Genomic DNA, 25,036 nt, shown 5'->3' on the forward strand with positions numbered 1-25,036 from the left:
CAGTTTCAAATGCAGCTGATGAAGCAAGAAATGATATTCTGTATTTCTAATTATCCACTCCTAATGGAATCAAGACCAGAATAAATACCCATTTCTGTTGCACTTACATTGACTGCCAGGAAAGATATAATGAGAAGCAATCTGAACTCTTGTGTCAAGGATTAAGAATTTTAGTGTAATCCCCAAGGTCTGCAAAGATTTGCACTGCACCTGCTCCCTAGATTACTCAACACATGGTATCATATAAATTGTATAAACACCACCTCAAATTTACAGAACACATCTTGGGGGAGGGGGAGGTTGGTGCCAAAAGTGAGCTCCTTCCAAAAAAGGGTAGTCTGAAGAGTAGTTATATTTTATGTGCCATCATGGAAGGAGATTTTATACACTTTATATAGTCTTATTTTTCTCGTACTTATTTTGGTGCTTTTATTTGCAGAATGACAACAGCAATGTAGAAGCTTGAGCTTTTCATTTTGTTTACTCGTGTTTGAGTTGTTTAAGCAACAAGATTCAGTAATTCAGTGATTCACAGCAGATGCTGAGGTTCTCTGAGCTGTCCAGGCGACACACTTCGCTTCCTTTGGGTCAACCGTTTGCCACAGGCACATAAAGGAGGGAACTTTCCTCCTGTAGCAATACCCATACCTCTTTCTCAAGCACAGCCTGCTCTCTAGATGGATATCTATACTAAAAGGCACTTAAATCACCAGCAGTTCCTCTCAGCCTACTAGAAGAGTCTTTCCCAATAAGGGAGGACCTAAAGAAATATGGGAGAAGGCCATGACTCAACACCACTACTTCACAATCTTGCTTTGACGTTTGGTTATGAGGGAACCTGTATTCTTCAACCAGTGGCCTTGTTTGCAATCACAGCGCTGCTAAGGCTCCTAAACTCAGACAGAATCCTGGTGCTGCCTCTCTCTCCCAATGAAGTGTTTTTTGCGCCACGTAGAGATGTAAAAGACTGGTGCTGTCCCTCGTGAGAACAGTGCTGTTTCCCCTCTGGAGAACACAGAAGGCCCCAAGATCAGACTTCTGGGCAGGATACTGAAGTCCTGCCCAACAGTTCCCAGCACTGGGCTCTTTGTGCTTCACACAGACCCAGCAGCAGCGGTGTTTGCTGGCACCGAGAGTGTATTGCCGAGGGAAAGCCAGTGAGCCTAAAAGCAGAGAAAACAGTTCCAGAAATGTTTTCGCAACGGCTGCAGCTGCAATACCGAGCACAAAGACAGAAGCTGGTATCTGAGTCCATAAGAGAGCCACAGAAACGATCAGAGGGATGGAGCACCTCTCCTATGAGGAAAGGCTGAGAGAACTGGGGTTGTTCAGCCTGGAGAAGAGAGGGCTCCAGGGAGAGCTTGCAGCCTTTCAGGACTTAAAGAGAGCTTATAAGAAAGATGGGGATAAACGTTTTAGCAGGGCCTGTTGCGATAGGACAAGGGGTAATGGTTTTAAACTAAAAGAGGGCAGATTTAGACTAGACGTAAGGAAGAAATTTTTTTCAATGAGAGTGGTGAGACACTGGAACAGGTTGCCCAGAGAGGTGGTAGATGCCCCATCTCTGGAAACATTCAAAGTCAGGTTGGATGGGGCTCTGAGCAACTTGATCTAGTTGAAGGTGTCCCTGCTCATTGCAGGGGGACTGGACTAGACGGCCTTTTAAAGGTCCCTTCCAACCCAAACTATTCTATCACTGGTGGTGGAGGAAGGTTCTTCCACAAACCAAGCCGGGCAGTTGGCTGCGGTCAGCTCAGTCAGAGCTCCTCAAGGTCTCCATTGACATGCAATGAGCCCACAGGCATGCTCCACTGTGATGTGCTGCAGTCAGTATGGTGGGCCCCTAGGCTATTCTTGGGCATGGATCATTCAGAGGCAGAAATTTGGGAGGGACATCTTGGTCAAGAAGAAGCAGGTTCTGCAGGAAAACATAATGGTAGAAAAGTGGACACTTCTGAGGAGAACCTCCCTTCGTGCTTTAGCAGCTAAGGCACAATTCAGTCAGGACACTAGGGTAGTGGAGGACCACATGCAACCTGTGGATGCTGCTATAGCCAATGTGTCTCTTTTCAAGTGCCTGCAGCGTAGAGGTGCACCCAAAGCAAGACAGGAAACTCGCACTGATAAACAGAAAAACAATGTGTTTGGGTGAGGAGTGATTTGTTCCACACTGACTGAAATGCTGCTGCTCTTTATAAATCCCACAAGTTCTTCTGATTGAAAAACTTCAGCCTCTGCTGCTATTTCGTTCACAGTCTCCGCACATGGAGCAGCCTGCAAGTTAGTGTGGGCCTGGAAACCACTAATAAGCACCATAATAACTTTCGACTTTCAGTTCTAACATCCGAAAGTACAAGACAGTTTGGTGCCTTCCCTGCAGGCCCGCTTCCCACAACTAAAGCCACTTGTCATTAATACCGCCACCAAGACGGAATTTGGGTACAATCCAATTAGACCGGCCAGAAGCTATGGGGGCTTTAAAAGATGGGAAAAGGGTAGCACGGGCAGAGCTGCCCTCCACGCCACCACAGCTGGCCCCTTCCTACACCACTGCCTGCAACCAGCACCAGGGTCTCTCGGTCTCACCCACCAAAACCCTCTCCAGCGGCACTCACGGATCAAAGACCAAGCGTGTGATGTACTCCTTTGGCATCCGAGGCAGCTGATGGGAGAACACGTTCTGCAAACCAACCAGCCACATCATGATCTTCTTGTTGGGCTTCTGGTTCAGGGAGTTGCCGACCACATGGAATTCGATCACCCCCCTGCGCTCCTCCAGCCTTGCCGCCTCGTCCCGGGCCGAGTGCGCCGAGAGGAAGTTGGTCTGTACCGCACAAGAGAGGAACAAAATCACATTTTGGAGATTTCACATCCTCAGACATAACAGCCTTAAGGAACAAACAAACGAAACCCCCTCTTTTTTCCAAGCCATCTTTTTACAAAAACAGCGCTGACAACGTTGATCTTTTTTTAGCAGAAGTGACGCTGTCAAATAAGCTGGATATAATTCTACACTACAGCGTACAAAGGCTTATTCAAACTTTTTTTTGGTAAAGATTAGGTAACAACAGCAATGGTTATGACTCAACAAGTTCCAAAATCTCTCACGGGACAGCACTCATCCAGTAGAAGCCTATGCCACTAAGTCTTCATATTTTCTTTAGTTGAGCCAGCTTGGACAAAAGTAACCTACTACGTACGCTAGTAGTACTATATGTACTACAAATCACATATTTTAATGGTGGTGCAGGCAAAGTCATATTTTTTTCATTTTAGTATTGCTTTCCACTATCTATGCCACCATTGTAAGAGCCTAAAAAGAACATTTTAATTCCTACTGATTTTGCTGTTATGTATCTAGCAATTGCATACATACATTTCAATGGAGATGAAATTAATACAGACAATTTATTTAACTTTTTTTTTTTTTCCAAGATGATTTTACAATGCCAAAACAACTCTGCATGCACATACTGTTTACTTTTTAGAGCAAAGTTTGGCTGCTGGGTTTCTAGTCGCTGCCAGCCCCAACAGCCAGGCTGGCACAGCATTTGTAATACGCAGAGCCATCAGTCACAGTATATAGTTTGAGTAAGAAATGTACGTGATTCCAAATCTTCAGCAAGCTAAACCTTGGCAAACAAGAGCTGCTGGCAAAACATAGCCTGGCGAAGGGAACAGAAGGAGGAAAAGCCAGCCCAAAAAAAAAAAAAAGTGCAATTCTGTACATGGCACCATTCTGCAATTCTGTTTGTTTTCCTCTTCCAGCAGGAAAAAAGAGCAACTGTGGAAAACAGAGCAAATAACTGTTTAGATCAGCCCTTCTGCACTAAACAGAGGTTTTAACTTTGGATCCTTCATTCTGCTGCAATATTTGAACCCCATTTACCTTGTCTTATGAGCTACATCTATAATTAACAATAAAAAGCATACTCTGGAACTGTTCTGTAACAAAAGTACCTTGCAAAATAACCTGGGATCTACTTTTTTTATTACCAGTAGTTTCCAAGTCTCTTTGCAAACAGTACAAAACACATTAAAAAACTGCAGAACTACTCTTCATGTTAATGATGCATCTCATCTGTGGTTTTTTTACTTACCTAATCATACTCTTTGAAAGTCTCTACTTTTCTTACTGACAGCATGGTAAGTTTTGTGGACTCAGCTTATCCTACTCTATCCATGTGGAACATCTATTGAAAACAGACCAGGCCCCTATATTTCTCACCTCTGGCCCAAGCATTGCTGCAGGATCTGTAATTGTTGACATTACTTCATTGATTAACTCAATAGGAATATCTCCTATAACCCTTGGTCTTTTTGAATCCTCCAGAGAATAGGGTTCATTATTTTTTCTCTTTTCCCCTATAAAACAAAACGAGGACAAATTAGAACAACCAAACTGTCACAGACTAGCACTGTGAAGTCTAGCACTGCTGCTACATTCTTTAATTTGTATGCCAAGTTTGGGGATTTATTTTTTTTTAATCCCTAGGGAAAGAGAGAAAGGAATGCAATCTGAACAATACTTATCATTGCTGCAATTTTGTCTTTGTGCTGGAATATTAGCATGAAGCAGGACGAATATACCTCTCCTTCTCCTATACCTCTGCAAATTCACAGTGAAACTATTTGCTTTTCTTTCTGCTTCAGCATCCTCTGCAGTGAACATCTGGGCTGCTGTCTTGGAAGGTCAGTGCTCAATACACAAATTATAGTACGTACTTTTGGATAGCATGAAATCCCATTTTGGGATTCACTAGAATTAAGTATCCATTATAGATTTCTTTCACCCTTTTTTGTAAATGAACCAGTACGTACAGTCTGACACGTCACACGCATTTGACTTAGAAAATCCATATGATGTTTCCAAATCAAAATATACCATGTTAATTATTAACTGCCCTTCTAACTGCAGACCGACATGTAATACAGCAAAAGCAACTAGTTAAACAAATTCATGAAAGGAAAGCCCACCAAGGACTAGTGGGTACAATAACACTGATAGAGCCAGCTGCTAGCTCAGGATTTATCCAAGCAGCAAACTGCCAAACACTAGGAAAGCATACAAACAAGAATATCACTCCATGGTTACCATGTTCCCGTATTCTTTCCCTAAAGATCTGCTATGGGTCATTGTCAGAGGCAGGATGCAGAATTTTGCCTTTGTCATCAGCACTTAGCAGTGAGATAAGTTGGTTTGGTTTTGCTTGGGTCCATCGTCCCCCCCACCCCCCCAAGGAAAATCCACAATAGCTTTAAGATCATCTTTTTGAAACAAACAGGTAGTTTAGGGCCCACTGTGCCCACTGTTTTACATATATTGTACAGATGGTTTTTCCACAGCTATCGCGCTTTAAATATATGAGGATCAAACTGTTCATTCCCCTTGTCAGACTTTCAAGCGGTACAATTGGTCTTTTAACAACAGAATTTTATTGTACACCTCCCTTCATTGTGGAAATAGTTTATTCCTACTCTTTATTTCGTATGTGTTAAACAGTTATTCATACATGAACGAACCTTCCTTCATGTTTCCCAAGGGATTAACTTCCTCTTTTAAAACAGATTTTTTTTGAAGCAATTTGTCAAAACCTTTCTGGAAATCGAGGTACACAAAACCCTTTCCAAATGCTCACCGCTTCTTTCGCAGATACTTAAAATTTGAGAGTTCTAGAAAAGGCACACTGAATTCCCACACATCACATTACTCACACATTTATTCATTCCATTCTTAATCACTTTATTACTGTTTCTTCTAATTGTCTGAAATACTTAAAATTGACAGTTTCCTGAATTCTCTTAAAACCCCTTTAAAAACTAGTTTTGCATCTATTTCAATTCCGCAGCCCTGAGAGCAATTCCAATGACAGCTCAGCTGCACAACTAAATAATAAGTTCATCAAGTCCATATTTCCTTTCACACTTTCAAAACAATACAGATCATCTAGTGACTACTTCCTAGTCATTTTGCTGATCTGTATAAAAAAAAAAAATAAAATCTTCTACTCATTCCCATTTTTAAGACCATTTCCCAACTTGTCCCTCAAAGAAAACTACAGTTTATTGGAGCCACTTTAAGTTCATCTGTAGCGAACACGAGGGTAAGAATTCATTTAGCTTTTTCTGCTTCCTGGAGGATTTACTTTACATGAGCTTGTGATCATCTCTCTGACCTACAAACTCTCTTGACAGGCTCATTAATCCTGAGGTGTTTGGAAAAGGATTTATTAGGATAACTTATGCATTCAAAAACTTCTTTTTCCCAAAAAACTTTTTTTTTTTTTTTACCTGACCTCATTCAGGTTTTAAATTTAACGTGGTTGGTGTGTTTGTGCCTTTCAGTACCCTGAAAGATTAAAAGAAGATAAATGCAATGGCCCCTTCCACTTGCTCTTTATTTAAACGAAACCTTTTTTCATGGCTCATAATACATGTACTCCAAGTAAAGCGGTTTTCAACAACCTCTAACACCAGCAGACCTTTCCCTATTTTAATTGAATTTAAACAAACCAATATTTTTTCTTCAAATACAGTTGCCGTTTCAGCTAGTTAAACATTACCATAGTGGAGAAGAAACACGTGTGCGTGCACATCTTTTAGCAAAAACACCTCAAGGTCGCTATTGCAGAAGGAAGGCAATGGTCACCGTATACTGCAACTACTGATAACATCGACAGAGGACCAAAAGCAAGTCTCCCTCTTCGTTACCTAAATTTGGGTCAAGGGCAGAAGAAACTTTGCAAGCAGGACTCATATTTCCACTGTTGGGTTGCTCCAGAGACGAAGGACTTGCGCTGTATGAAACAGATCTTGCAACAGGAGGAGGACTGATAACTGCAATGACATAAAAGACAAACACACAAAAATCAGGACATGGAACCTGTGACTGAAGGACGTGGAATGGTGCTGACTGAAGGACTGTCACAACGAGGGACCCAACTTCAGACCCGCCACCTGAGAAGTAAGACCTAATGTTGTGCAAGTGAGCAATGCCTCCAGTTCACAAGCAGACATTAGAGCCTTATCTCAACATATTTTCCTAAATTTCTACCTAATGAGGGACTGTATTGCTGCTGGGCCACAGAGTTAGCTTTACTTCATTGCAAATATCAGGCTTTATTATTCTGCAGTGCTGAGCACAAGCTAAGAAAACAAAACTTCCTTCACACACCTGCCAAGCCTGCTGGCGTTCAACCTCATGAAAAGGCTTTTTGTAGGGTTCTACTGAAAAGCAAAATCTCATCATTCAGCTTCAGCTGTCCACTTTAACAGTGTTCAAAGACTGGCCGGACAAATCAAACTCAATAAAGGGAGAAGAAGCTGCTGCACCAGTCAAGAGGATTAAATTATTATTTTAAAAAGCCACAGGCTAACCTTTCTCTCTCTCTTTTAAAAAAACCAAAACACTCATCCCAAATCATCCACTTTTCATTTGCGTCAGGACTTTTGGCAGGCAGGTAGGGGGCTGAGGCGACAGCTCGCAGTCTGGACACCTGCAGCCTTTCTCCTTGCATGCCTTTATCCTGGTGTCATCGCCAGCACCAGCTCTTTTGTGCCATATTCATGCCAAGAACACAGTGTTTCAGAGGCACACATTAAAATGAAGCGCTGCAGAAATGTACATGATAGAGGGAACTCTGAGAGCAACGTGATTTTAGAGTCACAATGAACTTGTGCCTAAGGCATAATTCGCTAGTTCATGGTGCAGACCAGAAATTTCTCAAAAAAAAAAAAAAAAAAAAAAAAAAAAAAAAAAAAGCCTGACACAGTAGAATTTCCCTACTACTCTATAGGAAATTCACTATCAGATAAAGTGCTGACATGATGGTTTTGTCAACTGACAATCAACAATTGTTCCAAAATACTGTATTGTTACAAAATATTGAACTAAATACCTCCAGTCTTCACTTCCTAAAATACTGAAAATTTAAGTCAAGCCCTGAGCTGCGTAAACGGATTTTAAATACTTCTGAGCAGAAAGGAAGAGGGGAAGGTGTAAGTGAAAGAAAACCATCATCGGCATCTCCCTACAATTTTAGGGATGACTTATACCTCAGTGCCCTGACTGAGGAAAAGTGAATAAAGCTGCAGCATAGCCAATGAGGCACATGAATAAGAAACAAAGCAAGGAAAAGCTGTACGTAACCAAGAAAAAGGCACGTGTGCAAAGGCAATGGGACGTGTGATGTGGAAGGTCCCTACATCCCTACTGCTAGGGAGTCGGAGGACTGGCGTGGCTCCTCACGCGAGGGGACCACTGTCCGGTAGGCGACCCACCGCGGCCATTTACCCACTGGCCATCCTCACTTGCCCACACTGAGTGCACTTCTGCTGCTTGAATACTCGGGCGATTTGCCTCAGCACCCAGCCTGCTCCACTGGCACCTTCCATTAGCTGGATTTCATCGTTAAAACGGGATCTTTACATAAGGAAGCACCAGAGTGTCGGACGGCCATGCTTACTCGAGGTAGACTGATTCTGGTATAGCCTGCTATTTATAAAGCTGCATATCTAAGTCTCATTAGAGAATTAGAATTCATCACTTGTACAGGTTTATCTTTATATTCAGGTGCTCCCTTACCCGTAACTAAATGCAAATTACCTGTCTGGATTCCCAGCTGGCCAGTTCGGGAACTAGACACCATGAAATCTTGATCCCAGATGGGAGAATTCTGGCTGTACACTTCTTCTTCCAGCATCGACAGAAACCTAGGCACAAAAACAGGTGAAATATTAACTTAATAGAATCATTCAAACCAGCTTCTTTTTCAGAATAAGTATTTGCAACTTTTATTAATTTAAAAATATTTAATGATATGGTAAGAAAATGCTGTTGGCCAATTCCTTTAAAAAAAAAAAAAAACAAACACACACACAATCACAAGTTAGAGTAGGCATTAAGTACCTTAATTCAGTAGAGTGCTTTCAACTATGAAGATTTATCTTTGGTTATAAGCAACATTTATCTCATTTGAAAACGTAGAAACAGTTACAAACTACTTTTACAGAACAAAACTGCACTAATAAGAAAGCTATGAATTGACAGATGCCAAGGTACTCATGTCATACAACGATGACAAAAAATGTCTATTTTGATAAACTGGTGTTTTGCAGATGCACTTGCTTTTTGCCTCTTACAGATTTATAAAATCACACTGTTAGTTATGAACAATGCTCTTAGGAAGATATTTTCATTTCTTTAAGCGTGCTACTGTAACACTTAATGGCATGTTTGGGCTTGCATAAGAGTGTTTTTAATCTTATTTTGGTACAATCAGAGAAACAGCGTGATTTTAAACCTCTCTTGGTACTATTATATGCGCGAGAAATTCCACAGATCAGACTGTGCAGCAGGCTTCCCTTCATGGGGCTAATACATCGATTCCCTTTCAGAAGCCAGACAGCTGCATATCCTATACTGCACAGAAGAGGTTTTCAGACCAGAAGTTGACACAGCACATTTTTGCTGTCCAGGGTCGTGGGTATGTATAGAAACCGTCTAGCTGAAACCAACGGGACTGCTGAGTAAGCCTTTCTTGAACAGGGTAAGGTTTTTCAGGATCTTGCATTTTATACATAGGACATTTATACCTGAGCGCAGCAATGCACGGTGCTTCCTGCTATCTGTGATAACGGCCAAAAATGTTTGTAACAGCTACTTGAAGCACAAATGACACTTTAGCCATGACCACCTTTACAGGCAGCACAGAGACTCTGCGTTCAGACCCCTCGGTGACTACTTCCTAGGTAGACACAGACACAACCTGTGGGTGCTCCCTTTGCCCAGGAAGGGGCAGCCGGGGCAGCCAGGACCCCTGCTTGAAGCCCGGCACCGGCTCCGTGCTCCAAGCCTCGGCTCCTCCACAGGGTTCCCTCTGCCCAGCGCCAGCAGAGCGACAGATGCTTCAGACAAGTACAGCCCATAAGAGATTTAAAACGCTATTCGTATTTCCCCACCGATCACCAGCAAACAGTGCATGTCTGTCTGTTTGTTTTTTTTCCCAGGCGAATATTAAGAGGAATTGCAGTGAATAATAATGCTTTTAAAATTACTTATCTAGGCTGCAAAATGCAGTGGAAACATAGGGGCATATGCACACCTCCTTCCTCCGCAAATCTGCTCCTTGGATCAATGCGGTGTTAAATCCTTTTTTATACCTATTTCAGGGCCAGATCATGATCTTATTCCCAGATATACACAAACATTTCTGTATCCATAACAGTCTACCCTAGAGACAGTTTACATTCTTCAAAGTGGTAAAAGGCACCATTAATATTAGTAGGAGCAACAACTCCTGGCTCTACCCAGCTTTGGAAAGCTCATGTTGTTTTTCATTCCCCTGAGCACTAAACCCAACTCTCGCCTCAGACAGCAGCTTGCGTAGCATCAGTGACACCAGCTCTCCTGTAGGTTCAGTTCCTTTTTTGTTAGGAGGGACTGACTTTTAAAACATGGGATAGAGAGCCAAGCTGCACTCACAAAATAGGGGTATTTTTGAAGTGAGACACTATCTCAACAAGAAACATACGATGAATGATCCTGTCACCACCACCACCCATAACCACCAGTAAAATGTTTGAAATTAAGGACTGTCAAAGATGAGCATGTTTCGCAACACGTCATTCTCCCACATACCCCAAGATGTAATTATTGTTGTTTAATTGTGAGCGATCATCATCAATATTCCAGTACTGGAACAGGCAGTCGATATGAAATTCATGAGTTTAGGATTCACTGATGCAGCTTTATTCTAACTACTCTCTTCTTTGTCAAATGAACATATTCCTTCTGGGGGTGGGGTGACTACTTTGTTCCCTATTACAACGTTGAATTAAACTGAAATTCTTAGGTGTATATAAACTCCAGTACAACACTCCCTTTTTCCTGCGCCATCACAAAAGCAAAAGCAAGCATGTTTTTGGAGATCTGGACCTATGTTGCTTCCAAGGACTACAGAAAAGAAAGTAAGTGACCAACAATACATGCTAACAGGCAATATGCACAATCCCCCAGCAAGACGAATAATCCTTTTTGTAAAGCCAAGTCCTAGGACAAAGCATAACAAGTGTCTGTGTACATAAAATACACTCGTTCGAACTATGTCAGAAATGAAACCTGCAGTATCTACTTGCTACTGAATAAAAGGAGGAAAGATTTTCAGCTGTGGGTAATTTTTCCATTTGCATGTCAAATTTGCATACTACTGGTTAACCTTGAATGCAGGCACATTGCAACTCCTTACTTTGGAAAATGGGTGAGGATTAGCGTTCGTTTCTCTTGAGGAAGCTTGTCTTTTTCTTGCCTGGCCTGCTCCAGTAGCTGCCGTCTCATCACAGTGAAAACGGAGCGAAGCAATGTCCTACCGAAAACCTGGGTGGTTTCATACCGAGGTAGACTGTCACAGAACTGAGGGACATTGCAATAACAAAGCCACCTGTAAAGGGGAAAAAAGCCAGATAATTATTCACCACCTAATACATGAATTAATGCAATAAAACCACTACCTACATCATTTATAACGCAGCTGAGAGCTATATGACCATATAAATCAGTTCCATATCAAGTCTGGACAGAGTCAAGCAGCGCTTATATTGCCCCGTTTTTTAAAGAAATGACAGCCAAGTACCTTTAAGTCTCCATATATTCTTTCTCTCTGCAGTCTAGTTTCCACAAAGTGCTCTTGGTTCCAGACAGTAATCATAGATCACATAGAATTCGTGTCGATGTCAGGGATTCTCTCCACAGCTCATTCATTCAGCCTCCCACATCTCCTGCCTGCGACTCCCCAGACCCTTCGCCTGGCACATTTCCCCCTCTTTCAACTTCTGCATTTCCCCACATAGATGCAAAAGGGGCGACGCTTCTAACTCTCTCCACCCCGATCCTACTGGACTCCTCACCCTGCTCCCCCATCAGCTGGCTTCGTCCCACCACACTCTGACTCGATACGCTCTCGTTTACCAGTAGCTCCCTCTGTAATGAGTTTTGCATCAAGAAATTAAAACATAGCATGTGGTGTTACTCCTCTTGAAAAAGGGACCACGGTACTGAAGAGGTAAATTAGGAGTACGCTGACTATGTAGGTCACGATGTGGTATCTGTAGCTTTAGCAGAATCAGGCCACGAACATTACGAAAGCTCCAACAATTAAAAGAAAATGTTAAGAATTGGCTGCAAACAGCCTGTTCTGGATCCTGCATGGGTTTTCTCATCCACATCCAAAGCACAGCCTGTCTCAAAATGCTCTCCCGAACTCTTGTCTCTTAATCTTCGCAAACACAAGAATTGCAAAAGAGTTGTGAGATACAGTTGTTCGTAGCCCTCTACTCCCTGTTCTTGGCTGATAAAGCACACCTCTCGAAACACAAGGATGCATGTGAAACCCTGATATAGTTTCACCCAAATCATCAGGCTTTCAAACGAAGTTGGAGACTGCAAGAATTCACGAGGTGCACCCGTGGCACACAGAGGCTTCCTCTGACTCCCGAGCAGTGCCTCGGATACTGCCGAGGGCAGAAGCTTGCAATGACAGGTTAGATCAGATGCAAAGGATCAGAGGGAACCTTAGGGACTGCGGGCAGGAAGGTTTGAGAAACCACAAACGACGAAATGATTAGCAACAAAAGTCACCAAGCAGAGCCAATGCTAACTATTGATTCCTAATAAAAATTGACTCCAACCAGCCCGGGCTATCTGACATCTGTATCACAAATAAACAGAGGTCAAAGACCCACCAAACATGGTGTTAGAAGCCCAGTACCTGTTCCTTACACCAGGCTGTTATTCAAGGGCACAGGTCACCTGAGAGCATCCCGGCAGGACGCAGACACAGCGCAGTCTGCTGTGTCACCAGCCACAGCCTCAACTCACACCAGGGTTTGCTCTTCTCCTTCATGGAGCTGAGGTTTGTCAGAGGTAAGGCCACCAGGAAAGTAGGCAGAAGGCGGTGCTCATCCTCAGCAGGGAAAAGTGTCCCTGGCCGTTCCTGGGGGCAGGCGGGCCAACAGGGACGCTGGCTAACTGCTGCCTGCGCTCACAGGTGGCACGTTAACTGTTGCCTGCAGGAACCTCAACTGCTGTCGCTGTGCTAATTGAAACAGGCACTGCACTCCTGCTATGAGAAAAGCAGAATTAAGAGAGACGCGGCTTTTTCTCCTAGCTCTTCTTCCCCCAGTGACTAAGTTATTCCTTCGAATTCTGACAACTTTTTAAAAGGTCATAACAAGAACTATCATTTTAAGGAACCTAATAATATCTATTCACCTTTTAGCATTCAAGCACTTACAAAGTTATTCTAATTTTTCAAATCTTTCATGATTTGGTTTCAAACTGTGACGCTTTACAATGCTTAATGTTATCTTCCTTATTTTTTTTTTTTAAATTGCATAACAAATTGCCTGAATTTTTAGTACATGAAATAAGGATCTTACAGGAGGCTTATACCTTAAGAAGACTAAGAGCAACTTTGCAAACACAGGACGTGCAGCAGTGTTGTTAGATACAGATGTTCACGACCTCTACACCCTGTTCTTGGCTGATAAAGCACACCTCTCAAGACACAAGGATGCCTGTGAAACTCTGGCACGGTCTCATGAAAATCCTCAGGTTTTCATATAAACTCCATGACTACAAGAATTCACAAGGTGCACCTACGGCACACAGGCACTGGTGTACTCCTGAAGCACGTACACACCATATTTGTAAGCAAGCCTTGTAACAAGCGACAAGCAGCATTACCTGGTGTAATTCACTTTATACCCCGCGATATCGTCATTGGGTGACCTTAGTCTTCGCTGAGAAGGCGTCTCCAGGTGCCAGTAGTTAATGCGGTTCAGAAACATTTTAGCCAGTTCCACTATCGTTTGCCTTTCCTTTGAGGGTAAGTGGCTGAATTTGTACTGCACAAAATTATTCACACCCTTAAAACAGAAGAGAAGGATGTTCAGTTAGTTAGCCATCATTTTTGCAGGACTGTCTGTCCTCAGACATTCCGCACTTTATGTTTATTAACCCTGAACTTGCATTACACGGGAAAGAAAACAAATACCAGAGACCATGAACTCCTTGCTCAGCTACTCGTGTAGCTGCCACAAGCCGGTTCCCCTGTACACAGCAGCAGGTACATCCAGATGTTCTTATTCTATCCACCTCCAGCAGCTGACTTAAAGGGAGAGAAGCAAAATTCTTTATTTTTCCTTGCTTTTCAAAGTAAAAAACTTTGTCAGGGAATAGAGAAAGATCCAGGGGGACTCCTTCTATATGCTCAAATATGCACAATTTTGCTGATAACCATGCTGCATGACATATTTCCTCTGTAATCAAGCATCACCAAAAATCCTCTCCAGCCACTTTTCAATAGTAGACTATGGCTACACATCATATTTCTTCAAGAAGTGCCAGTATTTCACAAGTACGTCACTTCATTGTGCTTCGTATACTGCCTACTTTAAAAAAAAAAAAACAACAAACTACTGAAGATAGTTAAAATGTATGACTAAAAGTGCTGCAATACATATATAAGTCAATTTTAATAATGCTGCTTAGCAAATAATTTTGTGTGATTGAGTTGCTGAAGTGCTAAAAACAGAGTTGAAAATAGTCGTCTATTTTTAGGGAAAATTATTTCAAAATAAACTGCAAGAACTACTGTTTCATCTCTACATTTTACTTTCTGAAGCAAATTAAACTGCATGAAGAATGTGACAAAAAAATCATACTGTATAAAACCTTTTTAACAGTATACTTTAAGGGCTAGGAGTGTATGGGGATTACACACACTCATTCTTTGTTCAGACTCAAACTAAAGGAGAACTTAAGGTGAAAACTTCACAGAAATTCAGCAACAAAGTGTTTTGATTTTCCTAAATTACAAGAAGTGAGAGTTGTAAGGAAATAATTACTACATGTAACAGTCTTCATATTTAAAATATCCAGCTTAACAATACAGTATCCATTCACACACTGGTGGGAAAACATCGAGCTCCTGTTTCTCCAAGGTATGTGAGCCTCTGCATAGTCTCACTGCAGCTAATGGGCCCACTTGTGTGCCAGAAGTGCGTTCTCAGGAGCTTGCTTAACCAAAATCTGCCTCTGTCATATGTTCTTTATCCACTGAGAGTCACAAAAGCCTCAGTTACTCTTTGGTTTCAGCTTTGTTTTCCGGTGTGCACCCTTTGAAAGAGAAGGCTATGATCTCACTGAATTGGACCGTAACATTTTCACTGATTTACAGAAGACAAGTGTCATTTTGATATTGGGTTTCAAAACTTCAGCAGCATTTTTCATCACCTCAAACAAAGAAAGATTAGAATTACCAATAATAAAAGTAGCATTTTAAGTTCGTTTTCTAAAACCACAAAAAAAAGTCTGTTTCATTAAAGCATAAGATGAATGATGAGAGAAATCAAATAATGTAACCATTCTACCAATGCTAAAGGAGAAGCAGCAGCAGAAGCATCCTACGATCTCCTACGCTGTCCTAAGTAATATATAGAAACATTTCCAAACTGCCTATAACGCCACGTTTTCAAAACCAGTGCCTACGTTGACCTAAAAAAAAATGGGAAAAAGCAAAATCCAAAACAAACAAAACCCCCCAAAACCCCCACCAAATAAAAAAAAAAAACAAAAACCACACCAGTCAAACACACGTGTTGGTTGCTTACCTGTTCAATGCTAGGTTTCTCAAATGGGGGACATTCCAAAGATCCTTCTACCACAGGTTTTCCCATCTGTAAAATGCACTTCCTCAAAAGCTGTTAAAAATACACAAATTTGTAAGAATTAGCCCATTTGCATACATAGGGTCAATGGAAGTCACAGGTGCGCAACACACTGCAAGCAGTGTTGAAAAACTCCTGGGCTAGATATCTGCTTGCTTAGTCGTCTAAATTTATAACTACTTTACTGTGAATTTCTTTATATCTTCTTTGAAATGTGTACAAGAGGCTTCTCTGAGAATGTGTAGGCAGCATCTCTGTCAACTGACTTTTCCCCCTGTGTAAGGGAAAAGGGTAAGGCTTGCAGGTGGCTGCATGTCGTGGTTATGGACGGGACTCAGGGTCAGCTCCTGAACCATCTGGATGTCTTCTGGAATACGGTACGGTACACTGCAAGTACCACAACCTCTCGCCCACGCTAGAGCATCACGCTAGAGAAAAGAAAACCTCGCACCACGTGAAGTCAACACATGCGTGAGGAGGGGCAGTGAAATCAGCTTGTGTGTGGGAGAGTGAAAAACCTCACTTCAGCTTACTTTGAACAGGTAGAAATAAACTTGCTTGGTGTCTGCATCTTCTTCTTTGTGGACACAGGTGAACAGATACTCCACATCCAACACAATCCCCAGGAGCCTATTCATTTCTTCTTCAGACACATTCTCCAGGTGAGAAACATGAGCAGCTAAACGAAATAAAAATCCGAACCTGTAAAAAAACCTATTGAGAGAACCGATAGCACAGATATTCCCCAGGATATCTCAAACTAAGCCCTAACGGTAAAGGCACTGATCCTGTAATAACCTACCTAATCAGAATATTTTATCAGAGGTAACTGAAATATGTGTCACATCGGAGCAACTTGTAAAGGTAGTCTAGGGGTGCTAATTCCCACAGGAGAGGAACGATGGCTGGTTGAATCACAGTATCTGTTAACACGCAAGTCCTATCTGTACTAATATGTTGCAATATATAAAAAAACTACATGTATTTTTGTCCAAGAGCTATGCTTTTGAGACAAGGTTTCTCAACTAAAGAAAATAAATCCAGAATTCCCATAAATTAGGTATTCCAGTTGATACAAGTTGTGTCTTATTCCATGAAGATTAAAAAAAGAAAAAAAAAAAAGCTCTGTAAATAGGCTTTTTGTTTTTAACTGGGCATTACTGGCTAAGTCTCATAATTTCATATCATGTAAAGTCAAACAAAGCTTTGTGCGCACTGTATTAACAAAGCTTATGAAGACTGTACATGCTCATTTGTTCAGAAGTTTACAAAAAAGCATCTTCCAATGTATCATAATTTCCAAGTGGCAAACGTCCTTTTATGATCTTCAAAGGCAAATACAGTTCCACGTTTGTCATTTTCAAAAGCTTGAGGTTTGTACAGCTGAAGCAGGGCATTCACTTCAAGCTGGTTTGAGTAACTGGCCCCAGGAAGAAAGAAGGCAATTTAAAACAAAAAGTCAATTCCCAGAAAGAAGATATTTGCATTACAGAAAGCAATGATCTTCACTGACTCCGGGTCAATGTACGTGGAATGCATATCCTTTCCTCTGAAAGGACAAGAAAATACCCTCTACAAGAAAAGGAAAATTATTTAAAAGGTTGGGCATATTAGTTTTTATATCTTTTAATAACTTGTATTAATTTTTACGTCTTAGATAATTATTATCTTAGATATACTAATGTAAATAATAAATAAAACTCAACTTGAAAACAATCAATCATATTTATTGTTCATTCAGCAAAGACATTTTGTTTCAGAAAGTTTGGCACGACACCTGCCATTTAAGTGCAATAAATTTGCGCAGCTTCAAGTAAAAGGGACACCGTGGCTCAGAACATTAGAAAGTGTCAGCAATCATTTCCATGGAAATGAACTCTTACAATACGGTGTCTTAAGTTCTGAGCACACGATGAGAACTGAAAGAGGGATGGTCACCATCGGCTTTCTTTAAAGACAAATATTCAGCATTCAGGGCAGAATAAAACAACTTCATTTTTGTCCTTGAGCCAGATATGAAGGTTTAATATGCCCAGCTGTCTGTTCTGATCTTGTAAAAGTAATAAATTCCATCCTAGATGAGCATTGCATGAGAAATCGATAATATACTAAAGAAACCTTGCACTCAGCTAACAAATGAATAAAACATCTGCATAACAAGCCATTTCCGCACAGTTTCCATAACAATGCTGAAGTTACCTTGACTACTTAGTGGCTGTATTTAAATGTTTTATTAAACTAGAGAATTATTACACATAAGGCGAATCTAAAAGTAACATAAATGTATTACCACCACATATTTACTACTGGTTACCATTTACTATAGAGTCACCAATGTTTGTACATCAGCCCAACAATCTTTTTTCAGATGTTCACAGCCCATTCCCAGATTCTTGTGGCCATTAGTAAATGTTCTATTAAAATCAAAGCTTTAGTACCCTGACATCAACTATTCAGTTACTCTTGACTAGAGCTACACAGTCCCACGCAACTGCATTGCCCAACTGGGACATCCTTCCTCAGCTGCTGTTGTGTTTGCAAAATAGTAATGTTTAAAAAAATAAATGACAAGTACAGGTTGCTACAGCATCCAGAAGAAGAAAGCAAGCAGATAGAGCAAGGCCAAGGCAATGATATGAAGACCTGAAAAACAGCAAGTTAATTATTTTGTTGTGCAACTTCAATAAGCAAGTAGTTGAGTGTATGAATTAGGAGCAGTTAGAAAACAGACTCATAAGGAACGTGGCCACGGTCTATCTCAAAATCAGCGTGAACGTAAAAACACTAGTAATGTATATGGGACAGGCAAATCAAGAAATACGCAGATACGCTACCTAACAGTGCATAGCAGGAACTGAAGAGAGTGCCGGGGGTGGAAAAAAGAGCCTGAGTGTGTACTTAATGTACTAGCACATTAATTAACGAGTTTTAAAAGTGCACTAGACTCAAGACCGAAAAGGTTTACCAACAGGAAAATGCACCCTGTAACACAGGACAAACCAATTAAATATAAAAGAGAAAAGAGCCTCTGACTGAGTAACACCTGGTCTTGAGGCTGGTGGAGAGGGAATTCTCCCGGCTCACAATTCAGTGTCCACTTCCCAGTGTTATGGCAGTGACCCAATATATCACCCAAATAAAATAAATATTCATTAAAAGCCTGCTGTAGAGACAAGCTGTGGGGCTGAGCCACAAATAGAAGAATACAAGTTATAGGTAAGTAGACAGAATACAAGAAAAGAATACAAAAAGGAATGCAAGAAAAGAATAAGTTGTAAGTAAGTAGACAGAAATAAGCCAATCAAATTTATGCACCAAAAACCGCACTGGCTTGAAGATCGAACCATACCCCCAAAAAGAGATGTCTCAAGAAAGACTAATGTCTGGAATTACCTTTGGAAGAAAATAATGAATTTTTAAAAGGCAAAAACCCCAAGCATCCTACATTTTATACCAGGGATGGCTTTAACCAGTACAAGAATTTCTACATCGCTATTTAAATGGCTCTCGGAGGAATAGAAAATGCAGCACAGATGATAATCTGAAGCCTGCACACCTTGTGGTCAGTCTGGCTTTAAAGGCATTCAGGAGGAACACACTAATTTAGAGGAGATGAATAGGAAAATTATCTTGGAAAACACCACTGAAAGACATATTTTTGCCAGTAGTATGGGGAAACAGACAGCAACTCATTCCAGTTATTTCAAATGACACATCATCCTCATTAGCTGCAGCCAGCAGAACAAGAAACTTTACCTTTTCTAAAAACAGCAATGAATAAAAATACAGTCTGTTCCATAAGGTGCATTTCACTGGTACTGGTTTTACAGTACTGGTTTTCCCTGGTTCCCTAGCTAATGAGCAATATAAGGTTTTTGCTTATTGCAAAACAGTCTCAGCCTTAAGAGCTGAGTTTTTCTACAAAATACAGAGCAAAATTCTGCTGAAGAATAGGGAATGGACAGAGACAACAAGAAAAAAAAAAAAAAAAGAAAAAAAGGGAAAAAAAAAAAAAGAAAAAAAAGGCCAGGAATGAAAGGGACGGGTAACACAAGCTACCCCGACTGCAAAACCAAAAGCAGCACAGAGAAGCTGCGTGATGAAAGGTTGAAACTAACTTGGCTAAAGCCACCGAACTTTCTGTGATACTGTGCATTTGTTAGTCTTCTCCTGCAAGCAAACCCAGAGATTCGGGATATCAGGAAAGGAAAGGAATCTGCTGAAAAGCCCAGAAATAGATCAAAAGTAATGGGAGCATAAAAAGAAAAGAGAGCAGAAACAGAAATAAATCCCGATTAAAAAAGGAAAAAAAGTATTCCACATAAAGTATAATATTATTTTCAAAAGCAATTCCATTATGAAGGCTTTAGATTTCCTTTTTCTTATTTCACTGTCCTAAGTTTTCGCTATCAACAAAAATTAAATAGCGACTGCTTCTTTTCAATTAATTCTGAATTTTATTTTAGCTCAATTTTTAATCAATATTTGCTAATGTATGCAGAGTCATCAGCTTTTATTTTGGATAAGCACAAATTCTTAAAAAAAAATACTACAGTGATTCACCACTCTTTCTGGCTATGTGGGTAACAAATCATTATTTATTATTTGTTTGAAGAAGGAAAAAAAAAAGAACAAACCAAATCCCCACAACAGCATTTAACAGTGGATTTTGAGCAGATGCTTCCAAGATATGCAAGCTGTCTGCACAATAATTTAGGCAATGCCAAGTTGTACAAGCCCGGTGTTGTTCTCTGTGACACAGAAAAGGCACAGTTCTTTTTGTAGAGAAGAGTACCTGCTTTAGCAATGTTGAAAAATAGTTTATTCTGTAGTAAGAAAATATAATACAGTCTACAGGAGAGAGTCATTCACGTTGTAACTAAGGCGGCTGACATATAAGATGATGTGAGGTTAACGCGTATGTTACCCAAAGTATTAAAATTGTTATCGGTAGCTTAAAAGCGCTTTTGCACTTCAACAACTTAAGATGTCGGGGTTGTTAGAAGTTGTACCTTGGTTCAATTTCTTCAAAACTCATTTTAGGATATTTCCAGCATATTTTAGTGTTTGTTATTGACATCCAATTTTAAGCCCTATATTTTAATCTAAGTTACGGACGCTTATGTCCGATCGTAACCTCCCCTTTCTAGGTCTTGGCATGGCACCTTGACTTTCGTCTCGCCAGAGCGGGGTCTCCCGGGTAGGTGGGCTGCAGGAGAAGGGCAAAGTCTTACCCAGGGGGTGGCTGCAGCTGCGGCAGGGCTCGGCCAGGCTGACAGCCGCCTGCTGCAGCTCTGCCCGGGGCGGCGTGGGAGGCGGGTTGGGGTTCTTCCAGCCATTGCATTTACACGATTCCTCAGCCTGAAATCAAAGCAAAGGGATAGATCGATCAAGACCTGGGAAAAAACACAGGAACTTGCTGCAGCTGCGTTATTTCAAAAGCGATTAAAAGTAACATTATTGTAAGTTGGTGGGTTTTTTGTTATATTTTTATGTTTCGGCAGGATTTTCAGTGTGTTTTGTTGTTTTGCTTTGGTTTTAGTTTTTTATCTACCACACAGATAGACCTTATTTTCAAGAAATAATCAGAAATAGAACAGCACCCCAAATAGAGAGACTAACATAGTTCTGGTAAGCAAACGGCTCAGAAAAATACATAGGCAAACTCTGGCTAATTCCTTTACAGACAGCCCTCACTCTAGCTCCTATATGAAAGAAATATTCAAACATTTACTGGTACCTCAACATGTACGGATCCTGCCACCAAGACAGTTTTAACGATTTAAACACAAACAGGTTATCTAATGGGAAACATGTTTATCACTGCCTTCTCAGCTACACCAACAAGGAATCACACAATTAAATCCAAGCCCATGACAACCCAAGTAAGGTTAACAATATACTGACATAAGCAAGCCATAGTTGCACTACTGGAGAATGCAGCCTAAAGCAAGGCTTGGCCGCAAAAGCAAGGGATCACAGAATGGTTCGGGTTGGAAAGGACCTTAAAGATCATCTAGTTCCAACCCCCCTGCCATGGGCAGGGACACCTCCCACTAGACCAGGCTGCTCAAAGCCCCATCCAGCCTGGCCTTGAACACCTCCAGGGATGGGGCATCCACAACCTCCCTACCAACGGAACCTCCTGCTCACCCTGGAAAGTTTATTTACGCTCTCTGACTGTGAAACACCACCAACGGACTGCAGCTAAAAGGGGTGACCATGAAGGCAGAGGCCACGACTTGGGTAATCATGTTTCAAATCACTCAGAAGTTCGAAGTCCTGATTCACGTTATCCAAAGAGCAGCTTTATAGGAGGGGATTTTCTTTGCCATATCCAAAAAAGATCTTAGTTATTTTGATGGTAAAGCTCTTCTAACAGCATTCATATCCCTATGTGAAGATCTAATCAGAAGAAAAGCGTGCTTTCCTACTGTTCAGAGAGATCTGTGCCCTGGGCTGTAACAAGATACTCAGAATTTGCCATGCCAAGACCTCGCTGAGGAAAGTATGCCAACTGCTGCATAATATTTATGAGTGAAACAACCTTAGTAGGAAAAATTGTGATGTTAATACATCCAGCACTAACGTGTCATTTTTCAAACCCGATTCTGAATATATTTAGTGCAATCTATTTCAGGAACCTATTTCGTTTTCCTTTTATGTTTCTAAATCCCATCTTACCTAAGGAAGGAGCACCCAGGAGAAGCAGAAAGGATCACAGCTTGACAGGTCCTAAGACTGACAGCTTTGTCGACTGATGGTAAATCGTGCTTCCAAACTAATTTCAATATTCAGCAATCTGAGCACCAAGAAAACTGCTGCCTGCAGTTTGCTGAGCACCACGTGATGGTTTTACCATCTCTAATGCTTAAGTCTTTATCCGGCTGGGCTCCTGGGCTCTGGCAGGTACGAAGGGGCGCGAGTGGTGTTTTCAGCAGCCAAAGCCACCAGGATGACTCAGAAATCCACCTGCGAGTGCCCAGCGAATCCACTTCCACATATGTCCCTTGGAAGGGGGACAACCTGCGCTGCCTGAAGCCCCTGGCTCTGCAAACCCACTGCAGGGGCACAGACTCCCTGCCACCGCACGTGGCATCAGGGTGGCATCAGGGAGGTTTCAGTACGGTATGTGGAGAAAATTAAAACATTATTTTTATTAAGTCTCATAAAACGTAATCTGGATAGATTTACAGTGAATTTTATATTACTTTTCTACCACAAAAAATGAAGAAGGCCCAGTGTCATTTTACAGCAGAAACCGCCTCTTACACGTTCACAGGCACTGCGACAGTTTACTTTTGTTCGTTATCCAAACCTACGGGACCTCTTAAAGTTTAATGACCAGAAAGAGAAGTCAGTGATTGAGTGACACCTGCGAACCAAGGACTGCCCTGCTGCAGGGACTTTGGACATCGGTGAGATGATGTGAAACCCCACTTACAATTAGCGTCTCGAGCTAGACAAAACCAACGCCAAATAAGCTATGCATATTTGCTTTGTGGGAGAGGCAACGTTGCCATGAAAGTTTTTGCAGTTATGACAAGGATAGAGAAACTGCCACAGGAAAAAAAAAAAAAAAACTGTCAGAAAATAAGACTATTGCCAAAGAAAATTCAAGAGACAATCATAAAGAAGTCCTCAAACAAAAACTGACTGAATATTATATTAGGGAAGCAAGATTTGATCCTTCCCATGCAGCTGTCTGGACAAATGTTCAACACTGTAAATTACCGACATATCATCATGCTTATCATTAATTGCCTTAAATCATGCTACAATTTAACATGTCCAAAAAAACCCACCCCTCAACTAGGCACAAGCTTTCTGAGAATTTTTTCCCCAATTGGAAGCAGTATTTCACAGAAGCTCACCACACGATGTTTACTATCAAGCCTAAAAACTATAAACAGTGAGTAACTACACAAACTTTAGTGTCACACAATAATTAACAGCAAAGATGCAAACAAACAGATGTACAAATCGTGGTAACAGCTCAGTTAAACTGCCAAAAATAAATATCAACCCACCCACAGAAGAATAAAAACAGCGTGTTCAACGGCAGATTTTTTCTGCCCTCGGTAGTATTTCCTCGCCAGATCTTTCTGAAGCAGCTGTTAATTTATATTGTTCAAATTATTCCAGAGACCTTTCTCAAACAACTATTAGGGTGGCTTTTTTTTTCCCCCATTAATCTCTCGATAAAACACCAGAATCAGCATAAATGTTCTGTTAGCCAAGGGGAAACACAACCCGAAAAGGTCCTCTTTAAAACTAAGCTTTCATTGTAGGTGTTGACAGTGCAAGTATTTTGCAGTGAATACGCAATGTGCATTCCTCAGTGGCTTAAATTGCTGAGTTGTTTTCAGTCTTCCACAGTGTGTTTTTTTCATTCAATCCTTTTTTTGACTATCTTCAGCTTTTTCCTTTCTTGCTCCTTTTTTTTTTTTTTTTTTTTTTTAACATCACTTTTTTAACATCTGCTTTTCATTAGAAAATAAAGTATGACTTCACCTCTGCAAAAACTTAATTTAAGATCAAAAATTGTTTGGAGGGGAGGAAGGAAAAGAAGCATTTGAACTAGTACATCCAGTCCTTTGAGCCTTGTTTTCTGGGACATCTGCTGAGCCTTGATAAAGCCCCTGGAGAAAGCTGGGGACTTCTGCCTTACTTGAAGGCTCATCTTTGAAGGCCCGGGGATCACAAACACTGCATCTTCCTTGGTGGTTTTTAATAAAATTGGATGAGTGCAGCATAATAAAACACAACAATTGCACACTGTTGCCTGTCCCCCCCCCCCCAAAAAAAAAAACAAACAACAGTTCAGAAATTATGTACATTTTGCGCTGTACAATATAATTCCAATCATTTTTTTGACCCCTTCCATGTTTGGTGGAGTGTTACAATGTGAGAAATCAAATTGTCTGGTAGCTCTGGGCAGTGAAAACTGCAACTCTGGACAAACTAAAGTTACTATTTCCTTTAAAATACTGAATATACTGATAGCAGATCAAAAATGGACCGTGAAAAAAATACAGCATGCATTGTTAGCATTTTTATTTAAAAAGGAAGCACCTGAGAGTTACAACATTGCACATCTCGTCCCCTTTTTAAGTGGGTTTCAGATGTCTAAATAATAACAAACAAACAAAGAATGTCACAGTAACTTACGGACCAAAGCATTCCTCCCCTTTTTGGATAGTGAGATGAGCACAGGAACGTGCAAACTTCAAACTAACTTAACCACGAAGTAAAAAAACCCAACAGTCTTAAAACTGAGTTTCAAAACAGCTGTTGTGCTGGGCTCTCG

General features: G+C 41.0%; 1 protein-coding gene across 5 annotated transcripts in view; it reads right to left on the reverse strand.

The window, feature by feature from the left end:
• Positions 1–25,036, reverse strand: part of KAT2B (lysine acetyltransferase 2B) — a 45,375-nt gene that overhangs the window by 15,399 nt on the left and 4,940 nt on the right. For 4 of the 5 annotated variants that reach the window (XM_054190285.1, XM_054190288.1, XM_054190287.1 and 1 more), the window contains exons 2-10: positions 20,961–21,087; positions 16,260–16,428; positions 15,670–15,759; positions 13,742–13,923; positions 11,247–11,438; positions 8,606–8,712; positions 6,712–6,837; positions 4,229–4,365; positions 2,616–2,824 (exon numbers count right to left, since the gene is read on the reverse strand). In XM_054190285.1, the coding sequence (XP_054046260.1) occupies positions 2,616–2,824; positions 4,229–4,365; positions 6,712–6,837; positions 8,606–8,712; positions 11,247–11,438; positions 13,742–13,923; positions 15,670–15,759; positions 16,260–16,428; positions 20,961–21,070 (1,322 nt within the window). In that variant the 5' untranslated portion in view covers positions 21,071–21,087. The remainder of the gene's footprint in view (positions 1–2,615; positions 2,825–4,228; positions 4,366–6,711; positions 6,838–8,605; positions 8,713–11,246; positions 11,439–13,741; positions 13,924–15,669; positions 15,760–16,259; positions 16,429–20,960; positions 21,088–25,036) is intronic. The other variant, XM_054190284.1, reaches the window with a different exon arrangement.

The sequence above is a fragment of the Rissa tridactyla genome, chromosome 2 (genome assembly GCF_028500815.1).
Source record: "Rissa tridactyla isolate bRisTri1 chromosome 2, bRisTri1.patW.cur.20221130, whole genome shotgun sequence".
Classification (NCBI taxonomy): domain Eukaryota; kingdom Metazoa; phylum Chordata; class Aves; order Charadriiformes; family Laridae; genus Rissa; species Rissa tridactyla.